At 39.7% G+C, this 20,080-nt stretch overlaps 2 protein-coding genes across 2 annotated transcripts in view; one reads left to right on the top strand and one right to left on the bottom strand.

Annotated features, from left to right (window-relative positions):
• Positions 1 to 15,445, top strand: part of stag1a (STAG1 cohesin complex component a) — a 62,461-nt gene extending 47,016 nt beyond the window's left edge. The window contains exons 13-34 of the mRNA XM_065276325.2: positions 72 to 179; positions 1,829 to 1,943; positions 2,124 to 2,241; positions 4,568 to 4,671; positions 5,158 to 5,250; positions 5,338 to 5,427; positions 5,510 to 5,713; positions 6,095 to 6,165; positions 6,272 to 6,359; positions 6,976 to 7,056; positions 8,246 to 8,338; positions 9,421 to 9,595; positions 9,808 to 9,947; positions 10,026 to 10,127; positions 10,208 to 10,356; positions 10,500 to 10,628; positions 10,763 to 10,968; positions 11,054 to 11,225; positions 11,306 to 11,419; positions 11,999 to 12,113; positions 12,219 to 12,299; positions 14,326 to 15,445. Of these exons, the coding sequence (XP_065132397.1) occupies positions 72 to 179; positions 1,829 to 1,943; positions 2,124 to 2,241; positions 4,568 to 4,671; positions 5,158 to 5,250; positions 5,338 to 5,427; positions 5,510 to 5,713; positions 6,095 to 6,165; positions 6,272 to 6,359; positions 6,976 to 7,056; positions 8,246 to 8,338; positions 9,421 to 9,595; positions 9,808 to 9,947; positions 10,026 to 10,127; positions 10,208 to 10,356; positions 10,500 to 10,628; positions 10,763 to 10,968; positions 11,054 to 11,225; positions 11,306 to 11,419; positions 11,999 to 12,113; positions 12,219 to 12,299; positions 14,326 to 14,349 (2,572 nt within the window). The 3' untranslated portion in view covers positions 14,350 to 15,445. The remainder of the gene's footprint in view (positions 1 to 71; positions 180 to 1,828; positions 1,944 to 2,123; positions 2,242 to 4,567; positions 4,672 to 5,157; positions 5,251 to 5,337; positions 5,428 to 5,509; positions 5,714 to 6,094; positions 6,166 to 6,271; positions 6,360 to 6,975; positions 7,057 to 8,245; positions 8,339 to 9,420; positions 9,596 to 9,807; positions 9,948 to 10,025; positions 10,128 to 10,207; positions 10,357 to 10,499; positions 10,629 to 10,762; positions 10,969 to 11,053; positions 11,226 to 11,305; positions 11,420 to 11,998; positions 12,114 to 12,218; positions 12,300 to 14,325) is intronic.
• pccb (propionyl-CoA carboxylase subunit beta) lies at positions 15,444 to 19,636 on the bottom strand. Its single transcript, XM_065276326.1, has 15 exons — positions 19,355 to 19,636; positions 19,144 to 19,263; positions 18,977 to 19,045; positions 18,833 to 18,889; positions 18,508 to 18,621; positions 18,324 to 18,434; positions 17,993 to 18,101; positions 17,714 to 17,834; positions 17,547 to 17,628; positions 17,347 to 17,470; positions 17,146 to 17,253; positions 16,722 to 16,822; positions 16,545 to 16,643; positions 15,840 to 15,939; positions 15,444 to 15,746 (listed from the first exon to the last, which is right to left on the bottom strand). The coding sequence occupies exons 1-15, from the start codon at positions 19,595 to 19,597 to the stop codon at positions 15,625 to 15,627; spliced, it is 1,680 nt and encodes a 559-aa protein (XP_065132398.1). The 5' UTR covers positions 19,598 to 19,636; the 3' UTR covers positions 15,444 to 15,624.
• Positions 19,637 to 20,080: the final 444 nt, after the last annotated feature.

Here is a 20,080-nt window from a genome sequence, read left to right on the forward strand (position 1 = left end):
TAAGTGGCATTGTAAAGTGTAGTGTCTGTAGTCTAGGATCTTCTCTTAATTGGATGTCTTCATTTCTTTAGGGGTAGTGAGGATGCTCTGTCCAATGAGGACTGCGAGAACGTCTATCATCTGGTGTACTCTGCTCACAGGCCCGTGGCTGTGGCTGCTGGGGAGTTTCTACATAGAAAGTGAGTCAGCTTTCTTCCTCAAGCTACAATTGAAGCTCATTTTTATTGTTTTACTCTAAAGTGGTCTAAAATATGGTCTATAACAGCCATTCCCAAACTGTGGTCCGCGGACCACTAGTGGTCCGTGAGGGTACTGCAGGTGGTCCGTGAAAAGGCAAAATAAGAATATGTATATTTTAATATACAAACTCGTTCATATTTTGGGCGAACGTGTACTGCTGCCAAATAAACGTTACTGTGAACTCATTCATTCTGGTGCCTGTGAACGGCACGCTCTCTCAGTTTAACGTCATTCAATAGGGTGCCAGATTTGTATATTCTTCCAGGCGAAAACCCGACTAAAACACACTGTAAACAGGCCTTAATGTGTAGCGGAAAAAACACCCAATCTGGCAACACCGCCACCACTTAGTGTTCACCAGTCACGCTGCATGCGTCATCACAACAACACAGACGCTGGTGGAATTCCTGCCGCGCAACTCAAATAGTTTAACATTAAATAACATCATATTTGTCCTAAATCGTTAACGATTAACATAGGCTGCTAACGCATATTCCGCATCTTGAAATAGACTTTGACTAAGCTCACGCTATTTAACGTGCACGTGTGGTGTGCAATACCTGTGAGTTGTCATACACGCAATGCCTCGCAGCTCTTCTCGCCCGGGGTGCGACCCCCACCCAGCTAGCCTTTCAAGGTATGTGTAAGCAAATACAAAAATTAAAAGACAGTCAATGCTAATTTAAACCCTGGTTGGATAAGGATTTAAAGTTGGACATGAAGATGAAATCTGACCCATTTAGCTTCAGTGTTAAAACTGATCAAATAATTGCTGTCTGTGGTGGTTCTATATGGGCTATAATGGCAATCATTTAAAAATAATAATATGGGAAAAAATAACTATAAATTAGTTCATTTTTGGAACTGTGACCTAGTTTAACATTTTCAAATATGAACTATGAACTGAACTAGTTCATTTTAAAATTTGTGAACTGTGAACTAAACTAGTTCATGTAGAAAGTGAACTTTCCCAACACTAAGAATATGTATATAAATAATTATGATATAAGGTTAAGAAACCTGTTGTACTGATGTGATGACCAGTTATAGTTTTAGTGCTAGTAAGACTATTTTGATGTGCAGATTAATTCAGGACTTTGTGTAGACATATTTTATAATAAGTATTATGAGGTGGTCCGCGAAAATTCTTGATTACAAATAGTGGTCCACACACACAAAAAGTTTGAAAACCCCTGGTCTATAATATATATAGAGTGTATATCTCTCATGCATACTACACTGTCTGTGCTTTATTTTATACTAATGCAATTACTCTAGGAAGTCTGAGAAGAAACATTCAATTATACGTAAAACTTTAGAACATTTGTGCAGTAGGATATTTACTTTTTTAGTAAACAGGTTCATTTTGGTTAATCCACCTTATGTCTTAGTCTCATGCAGAAAGCACACAGATCTTTGAGTCTTGAGTAGTTGGGCTGTATGCAGACAGACTAAATATGTTATGCGCACCATTCAGAAGATAGCTGAAATTTATTTAGGCTAACGAATTAAACCGAGAGATCAGATGCATAATACATGAATTTAAGTCACTCTGTTAACTCTGTTCACTCTTGTGTCATATATATAGGTTGTTTAGCAGACATGACCCTCAGGCGGAGGAAGCCCTGGCCAAACGTAGGGGCAGGAGCAGTCCGAACGGAAACCTCATCCGCATGCTGGTCCTCTTCTTCCTGGAGAGTGAGGTCAGGCTGCTTTTACACATATAGGTGAAAGCATCAAGATAAACAGTAATTGTATAAACATACCTGAACAATCTCTTTGGTATTGGTTAAAAAACTACAGGGAGAGCAGGACTGGGTTGACTTTTATTCTGCAGGAGTCGGGAGCAGATTTAATATCCCGGTTTGTTTGTGTATTTTCAGCTGCATGAGCACGCTGCGTATCTGGTGGACAGTTTATGGGAGAGCTCGCAGGAGCTGCTGAAGGATTGGGAGTGTATGACAGAGCTCCTGCTGGAGGAACCAGTGCAGGGTGAAGAGGGTACGGACACCATAACAGGGACTTAGGCAGTGCCACTATTATATTAACCATCCATTTTTTACAAGCTTATAAAGATTTAAAGGCACCCCTTTTATTGTACAACAGTACAACCATTGTAGTTTGGATATGTACATCGGTAACAGCATTGTCAAATATTCTGTTTTACTGCAGAAATGGGGGCCGTTCACATATTGCGTCTTTTGCACGCTCAATTTTGTTATTTTAAATGTAGGTGCATGGTATGCGTTTTTCCAGGCACGTCTGCACTGCATCGAATAAAAACATCTCAACTTTGCAGAATGCCACAAGCGCAACACAGGTCATGTGACAAGAACCTTCGCGCCTAGCATTTTAGGTGCGACGTAAACGGCCCCTTGGGCTACTTTTTAACTGTTGCTATGGGTTGTTTCTTCTGTGGATTAAAAGGATTATGTTCATCAGCTGCCCACCTTAAGGCATGACGATTTTTTTTTTAAACAGACTCTGTGTGTCCAAAATCGCATACTGAAGTTCCTACTTTTTGACTGTTAAAACAGTATGCTCTATATATTATGAATATGGGTAGTGTGAATGAAATTCGGATGTACTACATTTGCAACTTTGATATGCTGATCATATCGTCATAAAAATAAATTTACATTCACATTATAAGCGACTTTGTCGCTGTGTGTCGCTTGTCTCTTTCAAAAGAGGCGTTTCTGAATCTGGTTGTCATAAACAAATGAGTAACGTCCACTCCAGTAACTGACAAGAGACAGATGACGTGAACTCCACTGCTTCGTTCTCATTGGTAGTCGCGCCCGAAAGTAGTCCATAATTTGCATAAAGTTAACAATTTCTCAACTTTGTTGCGCGACTGGACACGCCTTAAAGGGATAGTTCACCCAAAAATGAAAACTCTGTTATCATTTACTCACTCTCATGTTGTTACAAACCTGCATAAATTTCTTTGTTCTGATGAACACAAAGGAAGATATTTTGAGAAATGTTTGTAACTGAACCATTCGTGGACCCCATTCACTTCCATTTTAGGAAAAAATAATACTATGGAAGTAAATGGGGTCCACAAACGGTTTGGTTACAAACATTTCTCAAAATATCTTCCTTTGTGTTCACCAGAACAAATACATTTATGCGGGATTGTAACAACATGAGTGTGAGTAAATGATAACAGAATTTTCATTTTTGGGTGAACTATCCCTTTAATCCAATCGCCAACGGTACTGTTGCTTATGTCGCCGAAGTTGCCAAGCTTTCATTGAAGTTAATAAGATTGCATTGCTATGCCACTGCTAGTCGCTGCTAATGTGAATAAGGCTTTAGTGAGGAAAAGTTAACTGAGGTCAAACGATCCAAATTTAACCACAAAGAAAAACTCTTTTGCATATGTATTTACATTTAAATAGAGTGCCGCAGGCATGACATATTTTTGTTGGCCAACTGCCGAAAGTGAGCAGGACACTGGTTCCCTCACTAAAAAGCCCATTCATTTTTCTTGTTGAGTTTTAGATTATTGTAAAAAAAATAAGCTCTGTGTTTAGCAAAAGTTTATGACACTTAGACGTTTAGTCCAACAAGATAATCTTCACAGATACATTTTGAAGTCTATAGACGGTTTTATCAGGCGCAAGTACGGTGACGCAATTACGTGTTTGGTCAGAACTTTACTTCCGTTTTTTAATGGTCTGACTATTTGCCAAACTGAACTCTTGAACAAATACCTCGTCGAAAATAACAAATGTTTTGGTTTCCTAGGTAACCTACGTTTTGTTTATTTTGCTTGTTATATAAATAAACTACTTTAAAAGGAGTTTACTGGAAGTTACGTGTTGACCACGAAAGCCGTTGTTTATGTTGTTACTGCTAAACCATCTATAAATTTTTTTACTTTGTAATTACTTCTATACAGTGATTGCTCAAGATAAATGTGTAATGCATAACTGACTGTTAAATATGTATTATGGTTATGGAAGTCGCATATAAGTGTTTGGGCTAGTGTCAAACGGGCAAGTTGTGGACTAGTTTTGATTGGGCATTGGGCTGGTTTTATTAAGCAGACCTGGCAACCCTGCTTGGTAGTACAATAATATTTTTAGAAATACTATAACAGAAATCCCATGGTGTATTCATTTCAGTGTGCATTAAAATACTATGTTTTAACCATCTTATACTATCACTGTAACATCTCAATTTTCAGTTTAAGTGTGAATTGATGGGACTGTATATTTGTATATCCAAAGCATTTATAGTTAGGCTATGTACAAGCAGTGCAAATACTTTGTGTTTACACAGAAAATACAATCTATCTCTGTCTCTGTGTCTTTAGTGTTAATAGACAGACAGGAGAGCTCTCTGATCGAGTTGACCGTCTGTACCATTCGCCAAGCTGCAGAAGCCCACCCACCTGTGGGGAGAGGGACTGGGAAAAGGGTAATTTCATCTGCTGTTAACAGTTTCATAGAAAAACACTGATAGAAAACAAATATGAAGATACAGAATATGTACGGTGACCATTTGTGCCATTTCCCTCGTACATGTCTTTGCCAGGATTTCAGGTGTGTCCCCCAGAAGTCGCATTTGTCCACTGCATACGTCATTGAAGTTTAATATATTTCAGGTTCTGTTTCATAAAAACAAACATTACATTCAAGGTTAGAATAAAATTACAATGATTGTATGTCTTAAGATCAATAAATCTCAATTTTATAATGTTTTATAACTGAAATGTGAGTACCTCTATGATGTATGCGGTTGTCAAATGCGACTTCTGGAGAACACACCTGAAAACCTGCAAAATGGCACGTATGGTCACCTAAAGTATATGGCTAATGTGTATATTATTTGTAGAAAAATTAGAAAAATACTTAATTTGGAGGTGGTGGGTGTGATTTCATGTTTCTCTGGCTGTTATTTTAGGTCTTGACTGCAAAGGAAAGGAAAACACAGATTGATGACAAAAACAAACTAACAGAGCACTTCATCATGGCTCTTCCTATGTTGCTGTCAAAAGTAGGACCTGTTTCAATATTATATTTCAATTCTCGCACGTTTCACAACGTAATTGTTTGTTTGCTAAAAACTGTCTTTCACCCACAGTACCAGACAGACGCAGAGAAAGTTGCTAACCTACTTCAGATACCGCAATTCTTCGACCTGGATGTGTACAGTGCTGGGAGAATGGAGAAGGTAAGCCACATACCTGTATACATTGACTATTATAAGCGTCGCCCGCACTTTACTGACTTGGTGCTTAATTTGAATGTTCCAGCACTTAGATGCGTTGCTTAAGCAGATCAAATTTGTGGTGGAGAAGCACACGGACACAGAGGTTCTGGAGGCCTGCAGCAAAACCTACAGCATCCTGTGCAGTGAGGACTACACCATCATGAACCGCGTGGACATCGGCAGGAGTCAGCTCATCGACGAGCTGGCCGACCGTTTTAACCATTCGGTGGAGGAGCTACTGCAGGCGGTGAGGGACGGATTGAGAGAGAGAGAGAGAGTTTGCTAAAGTGTTACTCTAAATACTCATCACAATCAGACAGCACGATAATAAAGAGGCTGCGAGTACATTTGATACGGTTAGAGGTATTTTTGGGTCTTGCCTTCCTTGACTGCTTATGTGTGTAACCTACTGTGGCCTTATAAGGGGACACTTGAGACACAGAACAATGTATAAATGTATTAACATAACTGTTAAAAGTGGAAAAAAATCATTTGGACTCTTTATGATGGTCATTAGAAATTCATAAACAAGTTATCAGTGGTTTGTAGTGTTTGTGACTCACTGTATAACAGATTAGTGGCAAAGCCACAGATCGAAGCTCTCCCTGATTGGCTACTTCATTTGCAGGGTGAAGAAGCGGACGATGATGACATCTACAATGTTCTCTCAACACTAAGGAGACTCACTGCCTTTCACAAGTATGCTGTTTTGTTAAATCATGAAGCCGAACCTCATTACTTCTGACTGCTTGACGTCACTGAGTGCTTATGAACTGGCCGTCTATCTGTCTCTTGTTTCAATCAGTGCTCATGACCTGACCAGATGGGATTTGTTTGGGAACTGCTATAGGTTGCTAAGGACGGGAATAGAGCAGGGCTCTATGCCAGAGCAGGTGCGTCTGTTTTTTATATGATGATGAGTTAAGCGAATCTCTCGCAATCTCCCAAGAACACATCCAATCCCTATCTAAAGAAAACAATATATATGTTTATGTGTGCATTTATATATACAAAAGAATTATACACAGTGCACACACATATATATTATGCAAAAACACACTTTTATTTTGTATGCGATTAATCACAATTAATCTTTTGACAGCCCTAATTTTAATAAATGATGGTAAGCACACAGTTGACGGTACCCACTGGTTCTGTCAACCAGGACTAGCCCATCCTACAGACAGTACAGGCAGTAATACGCGAGTCAGAAGCAACTGGTATGCTTGCAGAGACTTCGTTACTTGACATAAAAATGTACAATGGGGGCTTTCTTAAATTGGGGGAGTTTCCAAAAAGCTGGAAGCAGTGGAAATTAGATTTTTACCCCTGTGGCAACAGTTATAATTGAAACACCTTAAATTTGGCAAAAAAATACCTATCAGTACTTCATATTTTTCCGTGTAGTAAACTTGATATGTTACTTTTTTCAGGTGACTAAAGAAACATTGATTTGATGTATACAAAATCACATGTGACATTGATTGGGTTGCGTTGTGTGATTTGTAGATAGCAGTGCAGGCACTTCAGTGTTCCCATTACTCTATACTGTGGCAGCTGGTGAAAATCACAGAGGGCGCTCCATCCAAGGTCTGTAACCTTTTAGATTTAATGACTTTTTCAATTTAATGATATTTTTAATTTAAGCAAAGTCTTACACTTATTAGACAGTCAGTACTCTTTTTGAGCAGAAATTGGTTTGAACCTGAAACCCTTTTTATAAGCAGCCCTCAACAATGGTGCTAATCTTTAAAAGTCTACACATTAAAGGGATAGTTCACCCTTGTCATCATTTACTCACCCTGTCATGTTGTTACAAACCTGTATAAATTTCTGATGAACACAAAGAAAGATATTTTAAGAAATTGGTGGCCCCTATTTACTTCCATAGTATTCTTTTTCCTACTATGTAAGTGACTGGGGTCCATGAATGGTTTGGTTACAAACATTTCTCAAAATATATTTTTTTGTGTTCATCAAAACAAAGAAATGAATACAGGTTTGTAACAACATGAGGATGAGTAAATAATGACAGAATTTGCTTTATTGGGTGAACTATCCCTTTAAGAAGTGTATAGTATTATCAGCTGAGGTGGGTAAAGTAACCAAACCTTTACTTAAACTTAAAGAAACAATAGAATTAACTACTCATGTAGACAAAAAGTACTTGAATAAAAGTACCCATCTTTAAATTTACTCTTAAAGGTGACATATCATAAAAATCTGACCTTTTCCATGTTTACGTGCTATAATTGGGTCCCCAGTGCTTTTATCAACCTAGAAAGTGTGAAAAAGATCAACCCAGTAACTTAGTTTTGGTAAACCATTCTCTGCAAGCATGTGAAAAATTTGTACCCTCTTGTGATGTCAGAAGAGGATAATACCGCCCCTTAATCTGCACTATCCAACCATAGAAAAGCCACTGAGTGCAGAGATTAACTCATTTGCATTTTAAAGGACACACCCAAAAACTGCACATTTTTGCTCACACCTACAAAGTGGCAATTTTAACATGCTATAATAAATTATTTATATGGTATTTTGAGCTAAAACTTTACATATGTACTCTGGGAACACCAAAGATTTATTTGACATCTTAAAAAAGTCTTGTGAAATGTCCCATTTAAAGTACATTTTCCTAAATGTTACTTAAATAAGTGTTACATAGCACGTTAGTCCCCACATCTGGTTATCATAATTACAAAACATCTATTAAAATTGTGTTCAACAGTGTGTTATCAGTGAAAAGACATCATCTTTTTTCTTTTGTCAACTTTAGGATGATCTTCTAGCACTAAGGAGAGTTGTCAAGTCATTTTTGGCTGTATGCCAGCAGTGTTTATCAAATGTCAACACACCGGTCAAAGAGCAGGTGAGATGAAAACCTTCATCCTCTTAAGCCCTTTTCACACACAAAGCACATTAACATCTGGATTTGGTCGATCGTGTCACAACTGGACGAGAAAGAAGCGTACCCTTTTTGCACCTGGTGTTTTAATCTGTCTCTTTTGTCCACTTTCAACCGCTTCTGTCCTATTTACTTTGAGAGGATGGTCTATGTGTGAGCTGTTGAAACACGAGCCAGAGAAATAGCAAAGTTGAGTTTACGGATATAATGTCAGAGTACCGCTGCTTGTGTTAGTATTTGTAAAGGCTAAGCAATTGCTGAAATAACAGCAACTTTTAGTCACAAAATGAATCAGAGTAGCTTTATCAATGATAGCCTAAAGACCATGCCGAACACTGTGGGTTGGCGCTAGAAGTCGATATAAAAACAATGTTTTATGTAAGAAGTTATGTGGAAAAAAATTCCATAATATTCCCTGTGTTGTGTAGGATAATATAAAAATTCTAGACTTTTTAAGCACACATGCTAAACTGTTCGCTTTAAAGGATTTTATCTTCTTTATGCGAATGTTGATTCATACCAAAATGCTTTTTTGCATAGTTGTGTTTGACACATGAAAACGTATCGGGTTACGTATGTAACTGTTGTTTCCTGAGAAGGGAACGAGATGCTGCGTCTCCCTTGCCATACTTCCTGCGTCCCTGTATCGCCGTCTTTGGCAATATTTCAGATAGTGATATACTTCCTGGCTCCCACGTCACCCTGTCTTTGTTGTTAAGCCTCACCATTGGTTGAATTTGATATTCACATTCAGATGCACTTACCCCTGGAGGCGTCCCCAAAGGGTCACTACAGTGACGCAGCACGAGTTCCCTTCGATAGGGATCTGTAACAATGTATCTTAAAAGGTAACACGATGTAACCTTGCTCTCACTTGAAATGTCTCCCCACGTTTAGTCCTTGAATTTGAGGGTATTGGACCTAGAAAGTCCTTGAATTTGAAGTTAACGAAGATGTGGGAACCTTGATATTAGATCAGTAGACGGAAAGTAGGTGGTCTGTTGTGGTATTTTGTACCACCCCTATCTGATCTTCCTTCTCCACAGGCGTTCATGCTGCTGTGTGACCTGTTGATGATCTTCAGTCACCAGCTCACCACAGGGTCCAGAGAGGGTCTACAACCTCTAGTCTTTAACCCAGACAGCACACTACAGAACGAGCTGCTCAACTTTGTCCTGGACCATGTGTTTATTGACCAGGATGATGAGAATCAGAGCATAGGTGAGCATAACATCACTCCTTAAATACATGCAGATAGTTCATTTAATTCACTTTTGATCAGATCACATAATACACGGTCTAATGGGTAACATTATTGCATGGAATTTAACGCATTGGGGAAAAAGTCACCCTATAATTGAGACTTTAAACAGTCTAAGAAGAAGTGTTTGGTAGACCAGCTGACAAGCAATGTTCTCATGCAATGTATGCAGAAGGTGACGAGGAAGACGAAGCTAACAAGATCGAGGCCTTGCATAAGAGGAGGAACCTTCTAGCTGCCTTCAGCAAGCTTATCATTTACGATATAGTAGACATGCCTGCCGCTGCAGATATCTTTAAACACTACATGAAGGTAGGATGGCCATTCAACAAATAACTAAGTATAAAACTGTTACCAGAACAGCTGTGCACTCAAAATAATGTTTTGTAGTACTACAATGATTATGGAGACATCATCAAGGAAACGCTAAGCAAGACCAGGCAGACGGACAAGATACTGTGTGCCAAAACACTCATTCTGAGTTTACAGCAGGTAAAAACGTAGCCTCCTATTGTGGAAGATATGGCATTCGAGCTGTTTTAAATCCGCTTTATTCCTCTTCTATTCCTCAGCTATTTAATGAACTGATCCAGGATCAGGGCCCTAACTTAGACAGGACCTCATCTCATGTCAGTGGCATTAAGGAATTGGCCCGTCGCTTTGCCCTGACCTTCGGATTAGACCAGATCAAGACCAGAGAGGCTGTGGCCACACTGCACAAGTGAGTTTTTGTGCCACGTGATTTTCAAGAGGGCTTATTCAGAATCAACATATTTAGACCCAACAAAACCTTTATGCTTTACTTTTGGGTGTCCCATATAGTGGCATGAGTGTGTTGATCACAAATTTGTTGCTCTGTTACAGAGATGGAATTGAGTTTGCCTTCAAATATCAGAATCCGAAAGGACCGGAGTATCCCCCTCCAAATCTGGCTTTCTTAGAGGTTCTCTGTGAATTCTCCTCGAAGCTTCTTCGCCAAGACAAGAAAACAGTGTAAGTCTTCATAATCACAATAATTATGTCCATCAAGGTCACGTGCTTTCCCCAAATTCAGAGAGAGATATCACAAATTGTGCACTGCAAGATCATACAATCCATTGCAATTGTTTTATTTTATGACTTCACAGGCACTCGTATCTGGAAAAGTTCATGACAGAGCAGATGATGGAGAGACGTGAGGACATCTGGCTCCCGCTCATCTCCTACAGAAACTCTCTGCTGACGGGTGGAGACGAAGATCGCATGTCCCTCACCAGCGGCAGCAGTAGCAGCAAAGCTGGTTCTGTACGTAGCAAGAAGGGCCGCCCAGCCGTGCACAAGAAACGCATCGAGGGTGAGGATGCCAAAGTGAATTGGGTTTTAGTTTTGGTGATGTGGTCTTGTAACAAGTGTGAATGTGTGGTATCTTTATTCTTCAGAGGAGAGTGTGGAGAGCTCTTGGATGATGAGAAACGACACCTTACAGACCCCAGGAGGCCTGCCGGCCCCCCAGCTTACTTCCACCGTACTCAGAGAAAACCCTCGGCAAGCTGCCGAACACATGCCTGATCCGGACTCAGAGCCTGGTTCTGAAACAGACTACATTCATAAGTGAGTGGCGGTGCTCTCATCATGAAGTATTATTTTGTGTGTCCAGAGGATTAAGTATAAATCGTCTTTTGCTGCCTCAGTCCTCAGATGCAGATGTCCTGGCTTGGACAGCAGAAGATGGAGGAGGTGAACAGGAAAGAACGCACAGCCATGAACTACATGAAGCCCAGAAGTGGAGGAGTACGACAGACTGTGTAAGTGGAGAAACCAGGTTGACACAGTATGGGATATTCAATCTTATTGAAGACCAAAATTAAACGAAAACACTACAGTTTTTTTATATTTTACTATGTTCTTACCTCAGCTTAGACAAATTAATACATCCTTATCTTTTTTCAGTGTGTGCACTTAATCTTTGTACAGCGCGTCGTGAATGTGTTAGCATTTAGCCTAGCCCCATTCATTTCTTAGGATCAATATTACTGCACCTAGGTCGAAGTGCTGCAAACTAAGTGTTTTTCCGCCATACAATATAGTTCTCATTTTTTATCCGCTTAAAAATACTCGTTTTATTTTGTGCCACCATACTTACTCGTGTAACTACTCATGTAACAGTCTTTAAATAATGGAAACATGGAAGTGTTTGATGGCTTCTAAATTCATCCCTTTTTGGATCCTAAGGAATGAATGGGGCTAGGCTAAATGCTAACACTTTCACGACGCGTTGTACAAAGATTAAGTGTACGCATTGAAGAAATTTATTTATTTAAGATTATAAGTGATAAGTGTTTGTTTGTATGTAATAATGAGGTAAAAAAAATTTTTTTTACTAGACGTGGTCTCATGGAGGACGACGCAGAGCCCATTTTTGAGGACGTCATGATGTCTTCTCGTGGACAGCTGGAAGACATCAGTGAGGAATTCGAAGATACTATGGTGATTGACCTGGTAAGAAACAAGCAGGGTTTAGTCGTTGTTATAATGAGGGGTGTCATCCATCAAATGATCAAATAACATGAAAAAATGTTGATATGATTCTTAAATACTTTGCAGCCTCCATCCAGGAACAGGCGGGAGAGAGCGGAGTTAAGACCGGACTTCTTTGATTCGGCAGCCATGATTGAGGACGAGTCGGTAAGACTGAAGTTTTTTCATTTAAACTAGGGATGCACCGATACCGATACTGGTATCGGCCTCGATACCACTTTTTTTAAAGTACTCGTACTCGATAAAAGTCCCCTGATACCTGGAATCGATACTACGATCTGAGAAATGTCTATGTTTGAGCGGCGTGTAAGGGGTTAATGCCTATTGTGTTGTCCAAAGAGGCAGAGTTTACAACAAACTGGAAAACTAGTCCTTTGTTTTTTTGTTAAATTATATGACTAAAGCTGTTACCTGTTAATTTAAATCATGTTTTTTTATTAAGTACTCGGTATCGGCAAGTACTGAAATGCAAGTACTCGTACTCGTACTGCAAAAAAGTGGTATCGGTGCATCCCTAATATAAACCCTTAGGGTAGGGACACACCAAGCTGATGCCATGCTATGCGGTGGCATTGCCTGCCTGCCCCAGACTGGGTCCCGGTCCAAAGTAGAGGTCTTCACGGGTTTGGGTATAAAAGTTTCACGTGTGCCTCGTACATGGGTCTGGTATAATATTAACGGCACCAGGTCTCGGGTCTTTTAAAATAAATGTGTTTTTGCCAAATGGACAACAGGAAGACCCGAACTATTTGCGTGTGTGTCCTTTTTTAACCCCTCCTCTGTTTGCCAAGAGCGCTTGCGACATTGTGTGGCTGGTGGTAGGTTAATTTTATTTAAGACAGACCTGTCAATTTGACAGGTCTGTCTTAAATAAAATCTTAAATGCACATTTTAGCGGTTACCTTGGTGTCGTTGTCAGATAACAAAGGAAAATAAATGGAGCAGCCGGCCAATTTCGTTTCGAGGCCGACGGGATTTCTTTCTGTCTGACTGGTGCGTGTGGGGTTGCAGACTACACACACACACGTTGGTGCCATTTACATTGGGGTTCAGTCGGGTTAAAAAATAAAGTTACCACTGGGTCGGATTTGGGTCTAATTTTCTCTGGTTTGTCTCAGATTGGGTCTTTCTCAAAAAAAAAAAAGATTTATGCATGCCGGGTACGGGTAAAAAGTGATTTGGTATTTCAGGTCGGCTGTTTCTTTGGACCCGAGAAGACCCCTAGTGCAAGGTTGCCCTGACACACTAAACTGTCTTGGCAAAAGTAGTATGTCCGTTCTGTACCAGCAGATGGCAGTAGTTGGTATAAATTACTCATCACTTGACGTCATCATTTGCTTGCTTTGGCCCTGTCCCAAATGGCGCACTTAATGTGGACTTTCGGTCTCGTGTCCTTAAGTTGCACATGCTCGCTTAGTCTACGAGTCCGTAGGGGGTTCCATCTGTAATTTTTACGCTCTGAAGTGTGCATCATCGCCCCCTTTGCATCCTTGATGCAGTCTTCGGTGAAGACTTTGCGCACTTTACCAACACAGAAGTCCTTGTGAAAGCGCAATCAGATGACGGAGGGGAGGAGTTCACGTTAATGGGCAACTTCTTTTTCTATTACGGTGTGATGCTTGAGTCTTTCCCAAAATACGACTCCAGTGTGCCCTCGTGGACTCGCGTCAAGAGTCCCTAAGGTCTGCACTACATGATGTCATCAAAGTGTGGACTCTGAGGATGTCCATAAGTCCGGAGTGTGCCATTTGGGACAGGGCCCAAGTCAGTTCCGTATTTCTTCTTGTGCATTGGTTGGCTATGTTGAACAGCCAATCAGAATGATCTGACTTTAGATGAGTGCCACCACCAATTCATCATGCTGAATCGGCCAACTTTAAGGTGATGGTGACTTATTTAAGCCTATGGTGCGGAACACACTGATACACCAAGTCAAATCATGACACTCAAACCAGCTTGGTGTGTACTTAGCTTTACGCATGGTTATATAGTCAAGTCTATTCTTCTTTTTTATACAGGAATGAACTGTGATTTTAAGGATTAACTAAGAACAAATTGATTTGACTCAATGAATAATTGAAATTATTATGTACATTTACTGAGAATGGAACCTAAAACCTTTGCACCACGTGATCTACAGGAAACACTAAACTACCTCTATGTTCTTCCTCAGGGTTTCACAATGCCCATGTTCTAAGGTGCCACAATTGGAGGAGAAAGAGTGAATAAGACGTTATAAAGCGCGCACTGAGACGACATTCACAAAGACGCAAACATACTCCAGGAGTTATAGCACTGACGCCCAGTTTGAGTGATTCTGGAATAAAGTTCTTATCAATCTTTTATCAATCACCTCATCAGAGGAGCTTTTATCCACAGAGATTATTTTAACTGATACAGTCCAGTCATATCAGATTTGGTGAATTGTTCTGCCTAGCAGTGTTTCGACCAGCTCATTTGCATCACACTGGATGGGATTTACATTGTGGTACAGATTATCATGTAAGAATGTACGGTCCCATATGTTCAAGTTGTACATATTTGTGTTCATCCATCCTACTGTGTAGATGCCCTGTACAGTTAAATAATGAAGTCGCTTTTGGTATCAGGTCAAATAGTTTCTTCCACCCAAACCAGTAGTAAATGTTGGTCAAACTTCAATTTCTAAATTTATACTTATAAGTATACTCTTGAATGAAATGGAGGCAAGCAACAATATGAAAATGATATATAATTGATATCAACTACAAAGCCCAAGGTCTTTTCATAGTACACATAGTCGGCCTGACTGAGCTTTACACAATGTGTGTTTTGGCTTGCAAAATCATCTGAATGGTCAGTTCTTTGTGTTTATTTTCCAGTAGATTTAGTTTTAATGAGGTGAAGTTTATTTGTGTGAAATGTCTATACAGGTCTGTTTAAACATGCAGGTATTCTTGTCTGAATCAAACGGCATATCCTGCTATTTCATGTTTTAAGTGAGGCCTAATCCAAGTATTGTGACGCTGAATGCCTCAGTTTAAGTGCTTTATGGTCATGTGATGAAAAAGTGTTATTCTGTCCACAACATGAGTGTTGCCATGATTGTCATTACTTCCCACCCCGAGCCCTGGTTAGTTTTGCTAGTGTACCTGTAAATTGTACAATTTCAATATAAAATGGTTTTTCTTTTGTACAACTTAGAAATGATGTACCACTTTCCCTTTTAATGGAAAACTGTTCTAAAACTTTTCTTCAGTGAACTTATGGAAAAAGTCACTTTTTCAGAAAAAAATTAAATATGTAATCACGAACTGTGGGAGTGTTTTTATTGTTTATGAGAATGTTTAAATAACCGCATGACGTATACAGGTAACGAAGATAAGGCACAACAAACCATGTATAAAACATGATTTTTTTACTACTTTACTACAGTTTATGTCTGAATAACGACAAATACTGAGATGTGTTATAAAACAAGTAATGCTAAGATTTACAAAGGAATGTTGGCATGTTTTTTCCAGGGGTTGGTCTGTTTCTTGCTGGCCAGCACCTCCAGGTCTCTACAGATCCTCTTGCGTGTGGTTGAGGGCTGAATGATGTCATCCACAAAGCCTGTTTAGTAAAATGACATATTAGAAGACCATAGTAAGTGACAGAGTCTAATGAAGTTGCCTGCGATCAAATATGTTTGTGCTTTTTGTGCACCTCTGACAGCAGCTGGGAACGGATTGGCAAACTTCTCGATGTATTCAGCTTCAGCCTCGGCTTGGCTCTCCTTTCCTCTGAAGATGATTTGAACAGCACCCTTAAAAATGAAATCACATATGAAAAGTAATACAATTTTACTCAAAAGCACAATATTTCATTTTCGCCTCTAGAGGTCGCCCAACAACACAAGCGGCTGCAGCTTGCTGATGCTGTTTAAAGAGCGTAGAACGATAGGAGTTGTAGTCTTTACATTCGATGTAAATAGGAATCGACTTGACAGGACTCCTTGGTAACTTTCTATGGCAGAGGACTATTTTTGGGGACTGCGTAATATCCTTGCGCCTCCTGCAGCCATGTTACGGCAGCAAAATCCTTATTTTATTACGCCAGAATGAGAGTATAGTTCCTAGCTGTATCTGCCTAGAAAATCACAACTTTTAATTTTCTGTCGGTCTTAGTACACGATGTAACTACAGAAGAGTCAAGTTTTAAATAGGAAAAATCAAAACTCTGGTTATTTTTGTGTGCGATGCTAATGACCTAATCAGATTCAATGGATTGTGCTAAGCTATGCTAAAAGTGCTAGCACCAGACCTGGAGATGAAAATCAAATGTTTAACTCTAGGGGAACTGGAAAATGAGTATATTTTCAAAAAAAGTGGAGTGACTCTTTAACTCGCCTAATTTACTCTTAAGGTTTACCTTTGCACCCATCACTGCAACTTCAGCACTGGGCCATGCGTAGTTGACATCGCCTCGTAAATGTTTGGAGCTCATCACATCATAAGCTCCTCCGTAGGCCTAAAGACAGCAGATACAGATTTAGTTAAGAAGCCGATTGAGAGGAACATAAACCCCAGGTGCACATCTGCCTCCCACCTTCCTAGTGATGACGGTGATTTTTGGAACCGTCGCCTCTGCAAACGCATAAAGTAGTTTGGCTCCGTGTCTGATGATGCCTCCGTACTCCTGAGCTGTGCCTGTTACATCACAACACAGTCTTTCATAAAAATTTTTGACTACTGAAAGTTGCCGGAAACTCAGGCTAAGGACAGGGCTTATCTTAGTCCCAGACTAAAATGCATGTTTGAGCTGCAAACGTATCTTAACATACTTCAGTACCATTGTTTTGTCTCAATTTGCACGCCAGTATTGTTTTTTGTAAGGTATGATTGTTAAACTATTTAAATGTCCCAATATAACCAAGGCTAATCCTGGATTAATCTGAACCCTGTACGGGAAACTGCCCATAAATGTCTTAAGTCCCTCTCACTGTTCTGCATGTATGGATCTATTTAGATACCTGGAAGGAATCCTGGCACATCCACAAAAGTTATAATGGGAATGTTGAAGGCATCACAGAACCGAACAAATCGAGCCCCTTTAACAGACGAGTTTATGTCCAAGCAGCCTAAGAAAAATGCAAAAAGAAAAAAGCTGAATTTATTCTGAATTAAAACTGCTGTAAAGCCTAAGAAAAATAAATTCTTATGTAAACACCCACCAGACGCCACTTTAGGTTGGTTTCCTACTATGCCTACAGTCCGGCCATTCATCCTGGAAAATCCCACCACAATATTTTTGGCATAGTTGGGCATAATCTCAAAGAATTCTCTTTCATCTACTATCTGTTAGGAGGAAATATGAATCATGTCTACTGCACGATGTGTATCTGACTCTCTTATACTGTCAATATCTACATACAGTGCGAATGATGTCCAGCATATCATACGCTTTCGTGCTTTCAAGTGGAACAACAGTATCCAGACCAGGAGCCAGGCGATCCCTAAGGGACATAACAGTACAGGCTATCTCATAAAAGACAATGGTTGAGATTTTGTAAATTGAAGATAATAAATCTGGTGCCATACTTGGGATCTTGACACTCAATGACAGGAGCTGCATCCTGGTTGCTTAGTGGAAGATAATTGAAAAATGCTCTTAGGTTTAAAAGGGCATCAATATCGTTCTCAAAGGCCCGATGGGCAACACCTGAAACGGTAAAAGAAGAAAAGACAAAAGTACTATAATGTTACCTGTCAGACTAGCAAACCAAGTGTGTAACAAAACATAAAAAACATGCTTAATAACATGCTACATAAACAATTCTTCCTATGTGCAAGGAAAATCCAATGCGTGACTTAATGTACCAGATACTGTAGTGTGGGTTTTTGCTCCACCCAGCTCCTCCTGCGTTACGTCCTCATTTGTAACAGATTTGACCACATCTGGCCCGGTGATAAAGAGATAAGAGGTGTCCTGCAAATACAAGTTAAAGATGTCTGCTAATTTGAGATGGTTAGGACTTATTTTTACTATTTATTATTGTAATGAGATTATTGACAGACTGAAACATTTTACATAAAACACTATCTGGCCGAAAACTATTTTTATTATGCCAGACACAAAAAAACTTGAATACTTAAAAAATTATATCAACTGTTTAGGTTAGAATGTATTCAGTTAGCATTTATGGCTTACCTTCACCATGAAAGTAAAGTCTGTGAGAGCGGGTGAGTATACTGCACCACCTGCACATGGGCCCATGATGAGAGAAATCTGAGGAACTACACCTGATGCCATCACGTTACGCTAAGGAAAAATATAACTGTTCAAAGTCCTTAAACACATTCAAATATTATTTTTGTCACACTTTCTATCTTACCAAAAAAATGTCAGCATATCCCGCGAGAGACTCCACACCTTCCTGAATGCGGGCACCACCAGAGTCATTCAGACCGATAACTGGAGCTCCCACCATCATTGCCTGGTCCATGATCTGTCAAGTAAAATTTCAGGGCTTTCATTTTAACTGTGTGTGCAACGTTACGGTCTGCATCGGATCTGCATGTCTTTACACAAATGTTCCTGTAGCTCAGTTGGTAGAGCACCACAGAAGTCATGGATTCGAATCCAAGGGAACATGCATACTGATCAAATGTATACACGTTAGATAAAAGCATAAAAGAAATGCAAATAACTTGAGTTACCTTGCAGATTTTCTGAGCATGAGCCCCTGATAAACTGCCTCCAAACACTGTGAAGTCCTGAGGACACGTGACACATTTGAACCATGACAAGCAAAGTGAGCTATTCACATGTAGGTGTTTATTATTGAAACAACAGTTTTATACCTGGCTGAAAACAAAAACCACTCTGCCATTGATTCTTCCTTGTCCAGTCACTACACTGTCACCTGGATACTGTACAAGCACACAGAGAAGAGCAGGTAATGATTAACCATGATGAACACAATGAAATATAGCACAAATCTGTTTGATTTTGTCTGCAGTTCACTGACCTTATTACGATCTGCATCCATGCCGAAGTCAGTACAGCGGTGCTCCACAAACATGTCATACTCCACGAATGAATCGGGGTCGAGCAAAAGTTCAATTCTCTCTCTCGCTGTCAGTTTACCCTAAACAGATACACGTTAAAGCTATTATTGCAAAGGCTCGTGCTTTCTTCACCATTTGTGATGTTACTTGCTATTATGTTTGTGACCTTACCCTTTTGTGCTGTGCATCTATCCTCTCCTGTCCTCCTCCAACAAGAGCAGCATTTCGCTTCTTATCGATTCTCTCTTGGACAGACAGGTGGCGAGCACAATACCATCTTGCATTTTGCAACACGTTTGTCCGAACAATTGCCCCAGCGGTTGCACCATAGGGAATATGCCCTACGCTTTTTAAGGAATATTTAAGACTATTTAATAACCCTAGACTGCTTCGCATTAACGCGAGAGTCGCCATTCCTGCAACACAGAGGGCATAGGATTGCGTGAAACCTGCCGGTGTCTTTGGCCAATCACCGACGAGTAAAGATTTTTTAACAGCCAATTGTTACTCACGTAGCTAAGAGGCGTAAATGAGGGAACCAATCATTGTGGAGAAATGTGTAGTTAGACTAACTTGACTGATGTAGTCCTTACTAAATGTCAATAAGTATAAACTACATTTCCCGAGCATTGCGGTGGATTCCTTACGTTTAAGTGTGATAACTTTTATACATGTTACTTATAAAATATTGTTTTATGTCAAAATCCTAATTCCACAATTAATGTAGCCGTTCAAAGTTATGGATTTTACATTTCTGTGTTACAAAAGTAGTTCAAACTTTCATTTATGGTGTTATTTAACGTTTTATTGAAATTACTAAAACTTTTATAAATTAAAAACGTTTAACATTAATGCAAAATCCTCAAAGTCACATTATGTGCAAAATCTGATCAAAGG

Source organism: Paramisgurnus dabryanus, chromosome 6 (genome assembly GCF_030506205.2).
Source record: "Paramisgurnus dabryanus chromosome 6, PD_genome_1.1, whole genome shotgun sequence".
Taxonomy (NCBI): Eukaryota; Metazoa; Chordata; class Actinopteri; order Cypriniformes; family Cobitidae; genus Paramisgurnus; species Paramisgurnus dabryanus.